The sequence below is a fragment of the Apaloderma vittatum genome, unplaced genomic scaffold, assembly GCF_000703405.1.
Source record: "Apaloderma vittatum isolate BGI_N311 unplaced genomic scaffold, ASM70340v1 scaffold26456, whole genome shotgun sequence".
Classification (NCBI taxonomy): domain Eukaryota; kingdom Metazoa; phylum Chordata; class Aves; order Trogoniformes; family Trogonidae; genus Apaloderma; species Apaloderma vittatum.
The window spans coordinates 9637-28103 of record NW_009723854.1 but is presented as its reverse complement, the minus strand read 5'-3'; the positions used below and the strand labels follow the sequence as shown (position 1 = coordinate 28103).

Genomic DNA, 18467 nt, shown 5'->3' with positions numbered 1-18467 from the left:
TGCCAGTATAGGTTGGGGACTGACCTGCTGGAGAGCAGTGTAGGGGAAAGGGACCTGGGGGTTCTAGTGGGCAGCGGGATGACCATGAGCCAGCAATGTGCCCTCATGGCCAAGAAGGCCAATGGCATCCTGGGGTGTATTAGAAGGGGAGTAGCTAGTAGGTCGAGAGAGGTCCTCCTGCCCCTCTACTCTGTCCTGATAAGGTCACATCTGGAATATTGTGTCCAGTTCTGGGCCCCTCAGCTCATGAGAGACAGGGAACTGCTTGAGAAAGTCCAGCACAGAGCCACAGAGATGATGAAGGGAGTGGAAGGGAAGAAGTCAGAGAGTTGTAGTTCCCTTATGAGGAAAGGCTGAAGGAGCTGGGTCTCTAGCTTGGAGAAGAGGAGGCTGAGGGGTGACCTCATTAACGTTTATAAATATGTCAAGGGAGAGTGTCAGGAGGATGGTGCCAAGCTCTTTTCAGCGATGTCCAATGACAGGACAAGGGGCAATGGGTACAAGCTGCAGCAGAGGAGGTTCCACAAAAATATTAGAAAAAACTTTTTTACTGTGAGGTTGACAGAGCGCTGGCACAGGCTGCCCAGGGAGGGTGTGGAGTTTCCTTCTTTGGAGACATTCAAAACCCACCTGAACGCGTTCCTGTGTGACCTACTGTAGGTGATCCTGCTCTGGCAGGGGGGCTGGACTAGATGATCTTTTGAGGTCCCTTCCAATCCCTGACATTCTGTGATTCTTTGATTCTTTTCTTCTTTTTTTCCTACTTTTTTCTTTCCTCTTTTTTCTCCTTTCTTTTTTCTTTTTTTCTTTTCAAGATACTATGCTTCAGATTAAGAGACATCTTCATTCCAAGTTACCAGAAAAAATGAGACCTGATCAGATCACTTTGCCACAGCACCCAGGTTCAGGAAGGCCATAAACTGTTTCGCAGAGGTAATTGGGCTGTAGGCAGGTCACTCACACTGGTGGTACCAACACTGATGCCCTCCTGCTGGGTAGCAAACACAGCTCTGTAAGGCCTGCCCAGCTTAATTGCTTCTTCAGCTCAAATGACGCAACCAGTGCAAAGGTGTGTCCAAGAGGTCGTAGCGGATGATCACGCACAGGAGCCAGTGTCAGCACAGACGTAATGTGTCGACATCTTGTTTCTGACAAGTGACAAAATTCAGAGTTGTCATGTCACACAGATTGATAGGTACGAGGTCAATTTAAAAACAATCTGAACCATGAAGAAAACCTTTTTGTAAGATTCAACATCATAGCTCCCTCATTCCTACTCAAACTTTGTTTCTGAACACGGCACCCTGCTAACTGCACATCGTTAGTACAGGTGGCAGCCTGGAGGTAGCTGCATTCTGTTGGATATGTAAAGTTTGCCTTATATTTGGATATATAATGTTTGTTTATACAAATGCATCGTTCATGAAATCCATGCCATTATCTCCAGTGCAATTATGCTAACACAGGAGAAATTACATCATGGATTGATTGAGGGGAGGCTGATTTTCCTAATGAGTATGATTCACTTCCCTCTAGGTTCTTGAAAACAAGTTGCAGTTAGAGTTAAGTGAACCATTTGTAATGAAAAAATGTATTCAATTTTTTTAATACTCTTTCTTTTTTCACTCATTCAAATGGGTTCTTGGCTTTACCCACTCCTTCATCAATACATTTGCATTTGACTAATGTTTTGTGCAGACATCCAGCAGCTTCCTGTGGGCTATAGTGTGGATCCTTTGGATAGACTGTGGTCTCTTCTGTTAGTATCTGCTTGTTTTTTGGGGGAAGTTAATCAGATACCATTATCATGAGCAAGGATTATAAATACCTGGCAAGATAACCAGATATTTGTAAAGTGTCATTCAAGCTCTGTAGGTTCAATACAGTGGCTCTGAACCAAAGACAGTTGAAGTCATTGTTTTTCTAACAGCCTCACTAAACTTTGGATTACGGCCATAGACTTAAAGATTATTAAGACCAGATGGGACCAATACATCATTCAATCAAATGTCCTGCATAAGCAAGGGCAGAGAACTCTCTTCAGTTACTCTTGCTGAAGGCCGGTAAATACTATGTGTCTGCACCTTCATTGGATGTTTACTTAGAAAAAGCACCAGCAGCACACCTGACACAGCTTGCAGATGTGGGACTGAATCATCCCTAAGGCAAAGAGCATGCCATGTAAAGCTGAAGAAGACATGGAGAAGAGGGAAAGGTATTTACATGTGGGTTGATTTTATGCCATTTTCATTCCACAAGTAATATGTCTTTGTGTTGATGCAGGCATTCAGCTTAGTACCTTGAATCGGGGTGCGCTGATCCCTGCCTTTCCTTGCTCCTCACCAGAAGGGCATCACTGAATCAAGTTCCTAGTGCAGATAGCCACTGAAATGTTGTCTTCTTCAAAAGGTATTTTCTTCTGTCTTACTGGTCATGATGTGAGCATCATCTTTGCTCTTGCTCACTTGATTTGAGTCACTGCTAGTGATCTGGTGGGAAGCTGCTATGATGCCCCCTCCCTTTTGCCTGGGTCTTAGCAAAGCATCTTTCCACTCAGACTTGGCTCACAGCAGCAGCCTTGTGCAATGTTGAGTAGCTGTAAGGATATACTGCAACCTACCATCTCCAGAGACATCATGTGTTTCATCAATTATTCAGGCTCTGAAATTGCTAGATGCAAAACTTAGCAGATAGTTAAGAGGAAACAGGACCTTTCAGTACATATACTACTATGTAGTAGTACATATACTACTTCTTTGCCACTCCCTGGTCACTATTCTGTTCTCTCCACGGGCCATTAACTATTTTACCAGTGCCAAAACTGTACATGTGGAGACTGAAATTGGTCATTCCAGGTACACATCTGGAGATTCCCCCTGGGTGCTCTAATAAGATAAAGGCTGGGGACTAGAATGCACAACTGTCTTGCACTGCTTGTGCAACCATCCCAATCTGTTCCTGACCTTTGACAAGACATGATTTTGTAACATCTATTGAAATGCTTCCTAGAAAATCAGAAAATGCTCAACATGTGTCATTCATCAGTGTTACTTCCAGGAGTGAATGCCTCTCCCAGAGAGAGCTCTGCAGGGATGACAGGCACCCCAGCACATGAGCTGAAGGAGTTTGCAGATCAAGGCTGGCAGTCTCACTGTCTCAGCTAGTCCACTGGAAGTCTTCTGCTGAAAGTACAGCTGGGCATGAAATGGGAAGTGGGTCTCTTGCTGTAATGCATCCTGCCTCAAAGCTGGGAACACAGCCTGCTCTAACAGCCTTCCTACAGCAAACCATCTCCCAGGCCTGAAACATTCACGTCTCCTGTCTCCTTGGGTCAGGCAGAGAAGGAGGCCAGAGAATAGATTTTGAGTGGTCTCTTCAGTTCAACAGGAAGAATATGTGATCTCAGCTGCTCGTTCCTGCTGTCTTGCTGGATTCAGCATCGCACTAAACCAGCCCATCTGCTCCAAGCCCTGCAGCCATGCAGCTGCCCCGTGCTTGGCTCCCAGGACGGAGAGACCATAGGCTGGGTGCTGATGAGGAAATAGGATGTTAATAGGGAGAGAGAAGAGACAGGCGAAGTCTTCCTCAGCATAAGTACATCTGCTTCTGCACACTTTTTGTCAGGAATCCTCCCACTCACACTACTTGTGTTTGAGGGGCTCTGGGAGACTCTCTCCTGGCGGGGATCTTTGCAAAGCCTGCCCACAGAAGAGAGGCCCGCACACTCCCCCAATCTGTAATCTTTTAAATGTGGCACTGTCTGTGAAGCAGACTTCTGTTTCAGCTCGTCTCAGAGAGCTGAGCACAGTGCCTGCTCTCAGTCTGAGAGCTGAGCACATGAATCGTGCAAAGGACCCAGCTGTCTCTGGTGGCAAAGATGAAAGGGTCTGTTATCAAAGCTGGGAGAAGAGAGAGCATTTGCCTGGAGACATCTGGGCATGTCACGAAGCAGAGGGTAACAAGGAACAAGCAGACCTCACAAGGAACAAGCAGACCTCACAAGGAACAAGCAGACCTCACAGCAACTATGGTTCACTCCACTTCTTGAGTCCGCAAAATTGGTGGGAAAAGTTACCTACATGTGGTCTCCTTGTTATGTTCCTTGTACTCCCATTTTCTCCCAGGCTGGTCTCTCCTTCCTAAGGTAGTACCCAGGACTTCTAGGGACCCTCAGTTACAGCAACAGGAGCTGCCTGGCTTCCTTCAGACTGCTTGATTCCAGAAAACATTGGAGGGGATAAAAGATGGGCTGCTGCTGCAGCTCACTTGCCTGAGGCACAGAGCAAATGTCATGATCCTGGCCGTGGGCTGGCCAGCACTGCTGCCTATGGAGGTTCGTCTTCACAACTACTTCACCAGAGTAGGTCTCAAGCCCTACCTTGGACTTGGTCTTTGTAGTGAGAAGTCATGGTCTGGCATCCACCCTTCGCAGGGCTTTAGGGCCATAATCCACATAGTCCATTCTGGAGTTTGAGATTTCTCTCTACAGCTACGTGAAAGGAGGTTGTAGAGAGGCGAGGGTTGGCCTATTCTCCCTAGTGGTGAGTGATAGGACAAGAGGAACTGGCCTTAAGTTACACCAGGGGAGATTCAAGTTGTGCATTAGGAAGAATTTCTTTACTGAGAGGGTTGTCAGGCGTTGGTACAGCCTGCCCAGGGAGGTGGTTGAGTCGCCATCCCTGGAGGTGTTTAAGAGACGGGTGGATGTTGTGCTGAGGGACGGGGTTTAGTGGTGTTGACAGGGCTAGGACAAAGGTTGGACTTGATGATCTTGAAGGTCTCTTCCAGCCAAAACTGTTCTATGATTCTATGAGATTAATTTAGATGATCTAATCTACAGCACTCAACTTCAGGAGAGCCATGAGTGATGCAGGCTGCCAGTTGAGAGAAGAGAGGTTGGTGTGTCTGACAAAGACCAGCTGTCCTACTCAGGACAAACAGGAGTCTGATCCCACCAAATCACCTTTGGAGCCCTGGTTGGACGTATCAGGCCTCTGGGCAGGTGGTTTTGCTGGCAGTTGAAGCTGGGGCCACCCTCCCCTTCCCCATAACATGCCCCATAAAAGCTAATTCGCGTGTCTCCTGCCCTCCTGCCCCACGTGCACACCAGAAATGGTGCAGAAAAAGTCCCATAGCTTCTCATTGAATTAAGGGCAAGACAGCACTGTGTTCAGAAGGATTAGAGCCACAGTAAAGGCAGCAGGATTGGGCTGTTTTGCTGCCCACAGAAGCTACCCACAGTGCACTGGGTAAGTCGGGGCTTTGCGGGTGCATCCCCACTGGCACATTCCATCCTGCTTGCCAGGAACTGCACAGAAACATGAAGGCAGCAGTGTCCATTCTGGTGCTGAGCACCCAGGGCTCCCTCTGCCCCACCTGGGGCTGATTCAGAGACAGCACCGGGCTAATACACTGCCATGGCCCTGATGAGTGACCAGCTCTGAACTTACCCCTGCATCCCTCTTTCCCCTTGCTCTGTTGGATTCATATTTCTTTCTACCACTACAGCTAGCTTTCCCTGACCAGGCACTTTGTACGTTTAGCACATCTTCTTTCCTAACAGAATTTCACTGAGGAGATTTTTTCTTTCTGTGAAACAGACAAAACCAAGGATTCAACTGCCTAATTTACCTATTTAAAAGTTCAGCAAGGAATGCGACTCTGCTGTCTGGGAAGGGTCTGTTTCTGCCTGCTCTGCATCTACGTAGATCATATTGCTGCAGGCTTGCTAAGAGAGCTCCCAAAAGGCAAGGATGAGCTCTGTCTGCATAGGTAGAAGCAATGGCCGTGGAAAGGTCATGACACCTTTCTTAGAGCTGGATAGGTAGAAGAGGAGCAGCACAACTACATTTAGACCAGGATATATCTCAGCCTGTTCCATGATTTCAGGCAGGCCACATTCTGTTTGTGGTTTTGTACAGGGGATCCTTGATAGGAGCAAGAGGACATGTCCTAGGTAAGGGGTGGCACAGGTTGTTGTCAATCTCCAGAGATAGAGTTCTACTCACAATATCCAGGAGAACTTCTTTCCACAGTTAGGTCCTCTTCTTCTTAGATAGGGAGGTCTCTTAAGTATGCACACTCTTAGCCTTTACAAGGATCTCTGGATAAATCAAGCTGTTGAGGCAGGTGTGGAGTATAAAACAACAGGAGACATTTCCAACAAATATATGTTTTTTCTCATACTGCAAATTCCTCCCTCTTGGGCCTGGTGGTATTTCCTGTAGAGTGAGAAATCCCATGAGAAGGAATTTCTATGTAGAGAGGTGTATGGACAGAGAGATGTTGTAAATTATCACGCATACTGGTTATGGAAGGAGTCACACACAAGGAGCCAGAGGGAGTGTTAGCATGAATTATCATGGCAGAGAAGACACAGAACAAATGGGAGCTTGTCTGCATCCAGACAGTGTCTTCTGACAGCATGCTGCATGTACCAGCATGGAGGGGGCCATAGCAAGGCAGGAGGAACCCCAGGGGGATCTCCATCTCATGATGGAGCATCACCGTGCAGGCACAGGTCTTGACAGGACATTTGGGACTGCTGGGAGGCAGAGAGACCAGCAAAGCAGCTCAAGCACCATCCTGCTCAGTAAGCAAGCGGGACACACACACTCCACTGGCCGTGAGATCACTGGGTGCTTTCCAGTCCCATTGACGACAGTTAGTGGCAGCCTCCTTGTGTCCCCTGAGCCGGGTCTGGGAAGAGCAAGTTCTGGAGAAGCTGTCTGGTCCCTGCGGGCTGACTGCACACTCTCCGTGACAGAAGAAGCTTGGTGAGGGAGAGGGGCATGTGCTAGAGTGAGACTCACTCAGCTCATGATGCCGTTTGTTTTCTGCTTTACTGGGCTGTAAATAAGCATGAATCCAGCTGAGAGAGTGGTAGGCACCATCCTGCTGGCTTGCCTCCCTTCTGCCTAGAGAGGGCAGGAGGTCTCCAGGAGGTATGGGGAAACTGAGGACCTGGTCACTATTAGGCAGAACATCTGGACTGAAGGCAGATGGGACCGTAGCTCAGTAGGTGATAGGCAGAGAGAGCCAGCTCCTAGCCTGATCCTGTGATCAGATTTGCTGTGAGTTGACGCGATGACTCCTGTGCTGGCCGTGGGCAGGCTCCATGCAGCACGGCAACCCCATGAGCTGGCACGTGGGAGCAGAGCTGCTGCCCGCAGCGGGATTCAGCGGCTGCAGAAACACAGCTGGGCTTTGGGCTGAGTCAGACACCCCGTCTGTCCTGTAAGGAAGGACACAGTCTGTCCACATTGTCCCCTGTAAAATGTTTAAGTGTGGGAAAAGGATGTCATTGAGCAAGATGGTGTAATGAGTTGGACATGAAGCTGGCAAAGAGCCTGAGGACTCCCAGTTCTCTCCTTTTGAATGCCAGATTCTGTACCCTGTCTCTACTCTGTTCAGGCTGCGTGGACCTTTGTTCTGCTGAGATATGGTAAACTTAACATTATGGAGCATAAATTTAACGTATGGAGATATCTTTCTCCCTGTTTTGAATCCCTTGAATCACATCCTGTTGTCCGCACATAGAAAGCCTGTTTCTGGTCACAAACAACCCCTGAAGAAATATTCCATGAAAAGGTGTGGCAGGATTTTGTTCCACACACAGATCATGAAAGATGGAAGTCTTGTATCATTCATCTTTCTATGCCAACACTTTCTCTAAGTAGACCATGGATCAAATGAGCAAAGGAGCTCAAGCATAGCTCCATTGCTAGTCTGCTCCTCGCATAACACCATCTGTTCTCTGTGTACATAGACAGGTGGGGCTATGCCAAAGAGAAGGAGCTGTAGCTGTAGTTTGCCTGCCTTCCTCCCACTAGCACTCTCATTCCTCACCAAACGACCCTACGAGTGCATTTACCCCACTGCCTGCATGACCCAGGTCCCTCATCCCAGAATGTCCACCCCAGGGCTCCCGCCACATGCCTACTTTGCCTCTTTGCAATGTTGTTGCTTCTCTGCTGGTCCGTTCGCTCCATCCCAAAATTCATATGCATGCCAGACAGGTCAGATAGTGACGGGTCATGGATCTCTCTGTGCAATTGGTTCTACCGTGTCAGGGATATTGCTTCAAGCCTATTCTCATTCAGTGGTGGTTTAGGAGGTATGGGGTGGAAATATATTTGTTTCTTTGATTTTTTAAATCCATGGTAAAATCCAAAGAAAATTCTCTGTAGTCAGATATAAGTAATATTCCCAGGTTTGCTGTAGGGGAAACATTGCCAATCAAAACTTACCATACTGCTGTTTATATCCCCAGAAATTCTCAGCCACAGCAGGGAACTGGAGGCTTTGATTCCCCTGTTCGCTTTCACTATAGTCTCCCCTCCCCCATAATGAAGCAGAAAGAAAGTGTCCCAGAGCAATTAGCCAGCCTGTGGCACAGCACTGAACATGCTCAGTGCTTCTCTAAAGCCAATGGAGATGCCTCATGAGTAGCAGCAGGATAGCAGTGCTTCCCAGACTCTGACCAAGATGCATTTTCTCCTATTGATGAGCTCTCTGAACCCTCCTACTCTGAAGTTACTGAAGCAGTGGCTACAGGAGGGTGTCTGTGGAGCAACCCTGTGACTGGGCATAGGGGAGCCTGCACACCAAGCTCAGATCAAAGACATGAAGAGGTAAAAATTCCCTGTCATCAGAGGTGGAAAGCAGCCAAGAGGCTTTAATTGTCTTACTCCGCATATGTAAATGTATGAAGCATCATTAGAGACTGTGAAAGAGTAAATACATCCTGTTGTGGCACAGAGACAAGTTACATTCCTAGAAATTATGAGTCAGTACAAGCTCATATTATTTCTCCATCTCTATCTGTGCTACGATTATTCTTCCATCCTCTGCTTTCTAGCACTCAGAGCCCTAACTTTCCCACACAGCACTGTAACTCAGAACAGAAGCTTGACACTGACTGCTTATTCATTAACATTTATTCAAATGAGAGAGCGAGAGAAACTTGTGTTTGTTGCAGGGATTATGAACAGTAATAGATTCTTTCTGGGTATTGTCATTCACTCCTGGGAGTTGCCTGCACTAAGCTTTGGGCTTTTAGTTTTTGATCAGTGGTGTTAACACTAAACTATGCTTAAGGAAGAACTCAGAGCCCCTGTTAGAAAGGTAAGAGCTTTTTTCTCCCTGGCCTGGTTTTAGCCCTTGTATTGGATCTGCAAGTGACTCTGCCAGGCTATACAAGGACTGAGTCCTAGCCACATCATGTACCTCTTTCCACCCACTGGACGGACATCTCTTGCTATGAATCAGTTTCTTCTTCTTATCTCAATCCCTCTTGCCTGCAGTTGAAATGCTATGGGAATTTCCACAGGGGCTTTCAGCCCTGGGTTTCCCGTTCGGTGCCAAACCGATTACCGCCAGGATTTCTTAGGGATAACTCATCACTTGAGGACAGCTGATCTGCTCTGTACTGGAGCAGGGGTTCTGTGGGGGCACAGCAGGGAGTCACAGTGAAACCAGGCTGCCCACAAGGCTGTGGCCACCCCAGTTCCTGGCTGTGGATCCCGACAGCCTTCCCTGCCCATCCCACAGAGCTCTCCTGCACCTGGCACACACCCCATCTCTCAGCATCCAACATCATCCCACCTTTGCTTCCTAACCACTCTGCCTGCCTGCCTTCCATCCTAGCCGCAAGCTTTTCCTCACCCCCTCACCCCACATTAACCATCCTCCCCCTAGATGCCCCATGGAAAGCTCTTGAGGAAACCTCTACATTCTCTGCCATTCTGGATGGACCATGCCCATGGCTCTGCCCTCCCAGTGCTGCCTGCACCTGCCCTTCTGGATCTGCACTGCAACAGTGAAGTCCCCATAACTTGGAAACTGAGAGGAGACCTTTTTTTGTTATGAGAAGGTAACATTTAAAGGCATCCCTAGGGCTACTCTATCTGGCAGCCCAGCTTGTGCTCTTTTGTGTCAGTGCCACTCTTCTGAAATGCCAGCTCTGGTCTTAAAGGCAGCCAGCAGAAGGTACGGCTCACTCTTCCTGTAATTGATTCCTCTTCACTCCTCACTGGCCTTTATTCTGCCTTTTGATTGGGAAGAAAGAATAATAGAGACTACAAGGCAAATGCAAAGATGGCATTGTATGGAGAGAGGTAACAATAGGATTGCTGGTGTCCTGGGATTTTCCTTGTGTTTGTCTGTCTCTGGTCAGCTGGAGAGATTTAGCAGCAGATAGATGGCCTGTCTTTGTGTGTGCCTCACCAGCAGGTGCCCTTAGGAAATGCCAAACACATCTGATTGGGAAGATGGGGAAGGGGCAACAATGACAGAAAAAGGTAACAAAACTGGACAGCTAGGTTTGGACACTGATGTGGGAAACTAGGCATAATTGTAATGCAAAACCAGGCAAAAGGGGTGGCTGCAACAGCTGCTGCTGGACGACACCCCAGATGGGCCATTCACATCTCCACTGACGGAGTCATGAGGCTTGGAGACCAGGTTCTGCTTTGGTTCTCCTTCAGTTTGGGACCACTGGAAAGGCAGAAGAGCTCAGGCACTTCTGCTCTCTAGTGTCTTCTTGCTCAGGTGTTATAAAATGTTTCCTATGTTTCTGAGCTCCCCTGTAAGTGATTGTTATTATCTTCTTGATTATCATCATTGTATCATGTCAGCAGATAAAAGCAGTTTGCTGAAGATCATGTGGCAAGTCAGTTCACAGCTGTGAATGGGCTCCTCACACCCCACACATGGATTGTGCATGGGCAACCTGCTGCAAAGTGGGTTTTGGATATATAGTCTGTGCTCTAGCAGGGACACCTTACAGGTGTCAGGTGGCTGGTTTGGTCTGACCTTGTGTGACATGCTGAAAGGTACACAAAGAGTGAAGATAGTTAATGAAGCATGAGATGGGCATTGTTTTGAGGGCCAGACTGAAAAATCGCGATAAAGAAGCTCTGAGCAATTGGAAGGACAACCTGGAGCTTTCTGTAGTCCAGGACCATAATGTTTTATGGCTCTGCCTAAGGTTCATTTCCAAGTACTTCGGTCATAGGCTGCATGTCCTTAAACTTGACTGGCAACCTGTGGGAGACGACACGGGGTAGAAGGGAATAAAGTAGTCGACCTGTAACATCTGTAACATCTACAAAACTGAGGGCCTGGATCAGATGGGGTGGAGGCTTCGTCTCTGTTTAGTTTGAAGTCCTGGAGTCTCTGCCATGCCTCCGAGAAGCACAATCCCGGTGACGGCATTACTGGGAAAGGGCGATGTTGTGGTTCTTGCCCAGACTCAGGGATGCTCTGTAACTTAGCAAGGATTGCAGGTGGGGCTATGAGATCTGACTCCCTTTCACAACTCTGATTTGTAAGACAGCCATGGGCATGATGTTTGTCTATTTTGACCTTCAGTTTTCCATGTGCAGAGAGTGATGGTGAAACACTGTGTGTTTTGGGCAGATAAGGGAGCTTCCTTTCCAACTGCAAACAGTTTCAAGAATGCCTGCTTGTATTCAGTGTTGTTCTATTAGGGAATTCGGGGGTCAAAAGGTTGAAACATTTTTCCTGATGCTGCAAGGATATGGCGCTGTCAGCCAGGATGTGCTCAGGCTTAGTTTGGGTTTAGGCCAGGCGTTCACAGTCAGTACTTTGGGGGCACTGATTTGCATTCCAAATGCTTCTCTAGGTCTCTTTGTATCTTGCCTTTGCTTTTTTCCTAGGGCATCAAAGTCCATTTGCTGCCTGATTTGTCCCAGTGCTGTCTACTCAGCCAGGCTCTTGCACAGCAGGTCCTAGATGCAAGTCCCCAAATAAGGTAGAATAGACAATGGTTTGTTTTAATCCTTGCTTGCTAGCAGCTTCGAATTAATTCTTCGTTCATTCTCAGTCCCTCACCTCACCAGCTCTGGCATTTGTAATTAGCTGTTCTGAACACACTCCTGCTGACAGTGATCTGTAGGGTGATGTAGTTCCTGCATGGGCCGTCAGTTTGGCCAAGGGGCTCCATGGGGACGAGGTGTCTTAGAGAGACTTTCCCTTATAGGAAGCTCCTGAGGGCAGGGAGGACACTGGACACACCAGCCACTCAAAGCTGCTTTTGCCAGAGGCTTCCGTAGTGACTTCTCTCATCCTTGGCACCATGTTTCCAGGAGGGAGGTCCCACTCGCTTACCTCCATCTCCCCAAGGCTGTGCAATGCCAACTGGTCTCAAGAGAGAAATAAACAATTATTTCACTCCTTATCTTGGATTGTGGTGGGCATCCCAAACTGGGTACCACTGGGGAAGGGAATTGATATGCTCTCCCTGTCCCGTCAGGCCTTCATCTAGTTTTCTCGGCCAGCCTTAGTGCTAATGCTTCTGAATATTTCCAGGCAATAACATGCCCCTCTTTCCTCAGTTCACTAAATTACACACATATTTCATTCTTTTAACCTTTTCTTGTAAGTCAGCCACTCAGAATCTAAACATTTCATCATCTTTATTATGCATCTCCGAACTCCTTGTGATGTATCTCTTGCTTTCTGACAGCCAGGCGCTTGACTGGGGCACTTCCAGGTCCCTGTCCTTCACACAGTGCCCTCAAGGCTGATGTGCCAGGAATGAAGAATTTCAGGGGATCATGTAGGAGGGAGGTTATATAGGAAAGTCTCTTTTACTGTCTCTTCCCCTGACCTCTCACTGCTGCCTCTCAGAAGGGCATACCCGGGCAGAAATGGAGCATCCCAAGCATAAACAGACTATGGACATATAAATAAAGATTATTATTGCCTCTCTGCTCTTGGGTGTAATATGCGTGTGCATGGAGACCAGAAAGAGTGATGAGCAACAGAGTGACTAGAGTTGTGACTGGTTTTTTTGTTCACCAGCTGCATTGAAAAACAAAACAAAAACAAAAAGAAACAAAAACAAAACAAAACAAACAAAAAAAACCAAACCAAAAACGACCCGTTTCAGGTCATCCCTGAATGAATGTTAAAAATGTTTTTTCACTGAAACAAAACCAAAAAAAAGCCAGTAGAGGGGATTACTAAGAAGATGATGCAGGAAGACAAACTGAGTTTCATTTATGAGTGAAGAGTAGGGGCTGCGACACTGTTCTCAAAGTGAGAACTGGAAATGCTTTCAGATTTTTTGGCTTTGGTTTTGGTATGATGGCAAATGATACCTTTTGGGAATTGCTTTTTCTGAAAGAACTTGAAGTTAGTGTTGATTCACAGGATCTTTGTGCCCCTCTGAAAACGTTGGGCTGGGTTGGTACAGGCAGTGTGGTACAGCCAATACTGCCTGGCACTAGCAAAGCATGGCTGCTTGCTCCAAGGCTGCTTCCAGGGCAGGTGGAGGCTGAGGGCACAGGTTGTGTTTCCGCAGCTGATGGCCAAAGCAGGGAGAGGGCCATAAGCTGCATAGCATAAAGCAGGTGTTAGTGGTGAATAGAGAGAGGAAAATGTGTGTTCTGGGCTCTCCAGTTCAGGTGAGATGTAGAGAAACTGGTGCAGTTCCAATGGACAGGCATCACGATGTTCAAGGGCCAAGAGCAGAAATCCTGGGGAAGAGAGGTTGAGGCAGCTGGATTTGCTCAGTTTGGCAAAGGGCTGCTATCAGCATCTGGTCCCCAGCTGTTTCAAGGGCAATTTCAAAGATAACAGAGCCAAACTCTTTATCAGTAGTATTAGACAATATAATAGGGAACAGCAGCCACAACTGGTAGCACTGGAGTTTCATGGTGGACATTAGGAAAAAGATGATTTTTTCAGCGGGTTTCAAGACTTGGCTAAGCAAAGCCGTGCTGCTGTCATGTAGAGCTGGGCACAGCATCAAGCGGGAGGTCCCTTGCAGCTACCATTTCCACCACACCCTTCTTGTGCCACCCCAGCCATGCTGCAGCCTACTTCTTCATCGTCCTGTCCTCTCTGTCTTCATCTGGGTCTGTGTCCTCCCTTGGATAGCCCAGATGGATGAAATACTGCCAGTGGTGCTTGCCCGTCAACCCAGGAGAAAGGTGGCTCCTCCAGAGGTTACCGCTGGAGCTCTGCAGGCTGTCCCTCGGCTGTCTGGGGCATACAGCTGTGGTTTGAGGCTGAGCCCCAGAGCTATGCTGGTTGCCAGCACAGCAGGCAGGGTTGCCCACCTGCCCTGGCACGTCAGTGCCTCATTTCTCTCTTTACAGGCTCCTTGAACCTGTTAGTTCGTGTGCGGAACAAGCGAGCCATCGACACCCAGGTCTGGTCACTCAGTGGGAACCGGGGGAACATGTGGCAGCAAGCACACGTGCCCATCAACCCACCTGGGCCCTTCCAGGTAAGTCAGGTCCACAGCCAAGGAGCTACCCATCCTGCCCATGTGCTGTGGGGTATAGGAGACTTCCCAGCAGACACAGAATCATAGTATGTTTTGTGTTGGAAGACACCTTGAAAGGTCATCTCACCCAACCTCCCTGCAGTGAGCAGGGACATCTTTAACTTGATCAAGTTGCTCAGAGCCCTGTGCACCACCTCTCTGCCACCTCTCTGGGCACAGGGGCTGCTCAGGCACAAGGAAGACACTGGGACCTGTCCACCACCAGAGTCACTGGAGCAAGGAAAGAGCTTGGTGGATACACAGAAATCATATCCACTTCTCTTTGAAGCCATCCAATGTTGTTATGTACAGACATCACTTTGGCACTATAGATTATCTGATTATTGCTGTTCTGGAAACTGCTTGTTGAAGAGCTCCTTCTGGTACCAGCTCTGTGCAACAAGTGTCTTGGTGTTGAGCCACCCAGGGATGCTGGCCTGCTGGTGTAAAGTGACTTTGAGTACTAGAGGTTTCTTCTAGCATGTGCTGCAAGAGCCCACCCTCACTGTCCCCCTGGATTAGAACTGTGGGACACCCTGTGAATATGAACTGGGCACTCTGTATCTGCCTATCGAGTCACTCAGAAAAAGTGTACTCATCGAGTCCCCAGAAAGAGGGCTTGTTCTTTAGTGGCTGTTTTATTGCTGGTGGTTTTGCCCAAGATGCCACTTTGCTGTTGTAGAGTTGTTCATGAGGGCTGGGTCCATACAGGCTGGTAAACTGTGGCGCTGTGACAGAATGCCCAGTGAGCTTTTGGGTACTTTAAAATAATAAATAAGAATCTAGTTATTCTTGGAAGCACTGTTCAGTGTTGGCTGGTTTGTTAGTGCAGCACACTTAATAAAGCAGAGCTCTGCATGCTCATTTATTACTCTGTAGACACTCAGCGCACAGAGACTCGTCTCATAGGCAGTGGGGTCTGGCTCTCCAGATCCTATGAGTACGGGAAAAACAGGAAGGAATCCTTCACTTGGGGACCCGATAACATCTCATCTGTGCTCTGCTCGCCTCTGCAGAGCCCTGCAGCATGGGAAGGGTCCTCCACAACTGCAGCCTCACGTTGGGCTCTGTCCCATGCTCTGCTTGCAGATCATCTTCGAAGGTGTCCGAGGCACAAGCTACGAGGGGGACATTGCCATTGATGACGTCACTCTGAAAAAAGGGGACTGTCCAAGGAAGCCAATTGGACCAAATAAGGGTGAGAGTGTGTGTGCCTCAGAGGAAAACGAAGCGATGGGAGTGCATACAAGAATGCATGTGATAAGGATGCCCAGCTAAATTCAGAGCACATTTACGTGTTGGTGGGACTCAACAAGATGGTTGACTCCATCAGCAGAAGTCAGCAGAGGAGCTGTCAGGCTCTTGAACTTGTTCATGAGTTAGCAAGAGCTCAGAGGAACAATCAGATTCTGTAGGGACTGTGCTACTGGACACCAGTATGGTGAAGCCTTTACTAGTGTGTTGGGTTGGAGTTGTCATCTCCAAGCAGCTAAAGGATCCTGCAGTATCTGCTTTCCTGGAAACTCTAGATATGGGAGCTTTGGAAAGGGAAAGATCTTCTGCAGGCTCTAATGGCCTCTGCAGCATTCAGTCAGTCCTTCTCCAGGAAAAATACCTGCCTTTTTGGGCCTGGATCCCGGGAGGGTTGGTCTTCTTCCCATTGCCTTCTGAGCAGAGAGGCACAGCCAGACAGAGTATTGCACATGCAGGATGGGAGCAAGCTACCCAAGCTGTACATCACCTCCCTCCCGATCCTGACAGTGAGTGCTTGAGCTGAATCCCACCAGCCCCTTTCCAGTCCATCCACATCATCCTGGCGCCAGCATTGCAGAAATTGAGACAAACCCACTCCTACTTCGGTGCACCACTGGCTGAAGCCATAACAAGGTGCGTAAACGATACGTAGGCATTAATTCTTAGGTGGGAATTGCTGGTGTGCCTCATGCCTTAGTCCTGCCTGTGCCCTCCATAACATGCCTCAAGTGGGCAGGAGAGCAGACATTCAGAGGATGCAAACTGGAGCCAGACAGGCACTTGTGAGCAAGGTTCAACCTGTCTAAATATTTCTGAAGCAAAAAAAAAATTGCTGACGAACAGTCACTTTCAGCAATTTTCTCAACTCTAAAGGTGAAGTGAGAAACAAAACATAAAAAAAAGAACACCCTAAAAATTTCAGATGCAGTTAACAGCCTAGGATGGCCAACCTGTAACCAAAACACAAGCAGAACTTTTTGTTTGACTCAGGCTGAATCTTCTGACGAAGAAAGAGTTGGATTGCAAAAGTAGCTAAATTTCCATCTTTTATCTCAAGCTGGAAAAGAAATAATTTTGGGAAGCCTTGAGAATGTCCAGGTAAAGCTAGCAAGGTCTTCCAGTACATCTGAGAGGTGCTTCATGGCTGGGGATGGGAGGAGAGGGTAAGACACTGATGTGCGCTGACTTGATTGATGAGGTCTGAATCTGTCACATCACTAATTCTTTTTCTCTCTTCTCGGCTGGCAGCAGTTGCTCTTCCAGGAAACGGTGTCCCAGCCCTGTACAGCCCCTGTCTTTGTGGCCCATTGACTTTCTTCTTTTACGTGCTGCTCAGATGATGGCAAGCGAGCGCTCCTGTCTTCGGACTGAGATACTCCTGCTCCTTTCCTACTCAGCCACCTCTGCTCCTCTTCCTCCCCTCCTCACTGGCACACCAAAGTGTCCATATGTTACCAAAGACTGACAGGCATGACCACGCAAAGGGATCTGGTTCAGAACTGGAGCACTCCTTGAGAAAGTCATAATGTCTAGAACAAAATTAAAAAATAAAGACAATTTTTTTTTAAAGCACGTGCACGAGAGAAAGAGAGAGGAAGGAAGGAAAGAAACAGAAACACATAGAAAAGAAGGAACAAAAGACAAAAAACAGGAATGAAGAAATGTGAAGAGCAAGTGAAGGAGGAAAAAAACACCCCCATGTTTCCTCGGGAATGTCAGACAGGGCTTCCTCAGGGAAGTGGGAACTTGTTTTAAACAAACAAAAATATATTAAAGCACAAATTTCTACCAGAACAGTTACCTTCTTTACTGCAGAGCCCACAACTTAGTGGATGATGTACCGCAGTACTCCCCTTGTCTCCCCATGCTTTCCCGCTGGCTGGGGCTGCCCCTGCTCTGGCTGGAGCTCCCTGCAGTGACACCGGCCTCGACCGTGGGGCAGCCACAGCCCCAAGTGCCAGTGGCCGGAACATCTCGCCTCGCACCGCATGTTCTTCAGTGTCTCCATCCATCCGCATCTTCCAGGCTCTCATTTATTTAATTGCCCCCTGTGTGGTTTGCTTTGGCCTTTCCCCACCACCCTGTGCTTCTCACCCACCAGCCTGAAGAAGATGGTTTTCACATGGACCTATGCTGAGTGGTGGAGAAGCCCCGGCTGGATCCAGCTACAACGTTGGCCTCTGAACGCCTCTTTATCTCTCTCAGCACTCTTGCTGGGCAGAGAAACTATGGGAGCAGGTCTGAGCTGCAGACAGAGTGTCTCTGTGAGGCCAAGGGATGGGGCAGGGTGGAATGGGAAGTGGGGAGCAGTTGAACATCGTCTTCTCCCTGTGAATGCTGGGATGACAGTCACCTCAGCCCTAAGCCTAGGATTGCTTCTCTGCCTCTCTCTCTTGTTACCTATTTATTTTGGTCTTTTATTCCATTGCTTAACTCAAGCTTTTTATGTTACATGAGGTCAGATCTCTGAACCTCCTTCAGCCAAACAGTGGGTCCTGTGCCCATGACCCAGCCCCTGGGCCAGCAGTTCAGGCAGCTCCAGTGATGCCCTCTCACCTTCTGAGGACTTCTGGCACGTACAGGCTGTTCGCTGCAAAGTGAGCAAAGTGTGGCAACAGCGTCACTGCCCAGGGGCGAGGTGGTTGAGTTTTGGCTGCATGTGCAGTCGTGCAGGCACTGAGCTTCCACTGCAAAAACAGTGGAGAGAGGAGCTGAAAGGTGGAACAGGAAGGAAAGTGCCCCAGGAAGGATGGAGGCAGGAATCTGGACCCAAAAGAGGGGCTTTGTGCTGAGCTGTGTCCTCATTTGCCACTGAGGAACAAGGAAACAGGGAGGAGGGAAATTCACATTTTTCCTGCTGGCATCATGACAGGGTAAAGCGGGTGCCTCTCTCTGCTGCAGACCTGCAACAGAT

The 18467-nt window shown here is 48.2% G+C and overlaps 1 protein-coding gene across 1 annotated transcript in view; it reads left to right on the top strand.

Moving 5' to 3' along the window:
* Nucleotides 1–17201, top strand: part of LOC104276103 (MAM domain-containing glycosylphosphatidylinositol anchor protein 1-like) — a 52368-nt gene extending 35167 nt beyond the window's left edge. Inside the window, exons 7-9 of the mRNA XM_009872272.1 lie at nt 14130–14260; nt 15389–15497; nt 16802–17201. Coding sequence (XP_009870574.1) covers nt 14130–14260; nt 15389–15497; nt 16802–16893 — 332 coding nt within the window. The 3' untranslated portion in view covers nt 16894–17201. The remainder of the gene's footprint in view (nt 1–14129; nt 14261–15388; nt 15498–16801) is intronic.
* The last annotated feature ends 1266 nt before the right edge of the window (nt 17202–18467 follow it).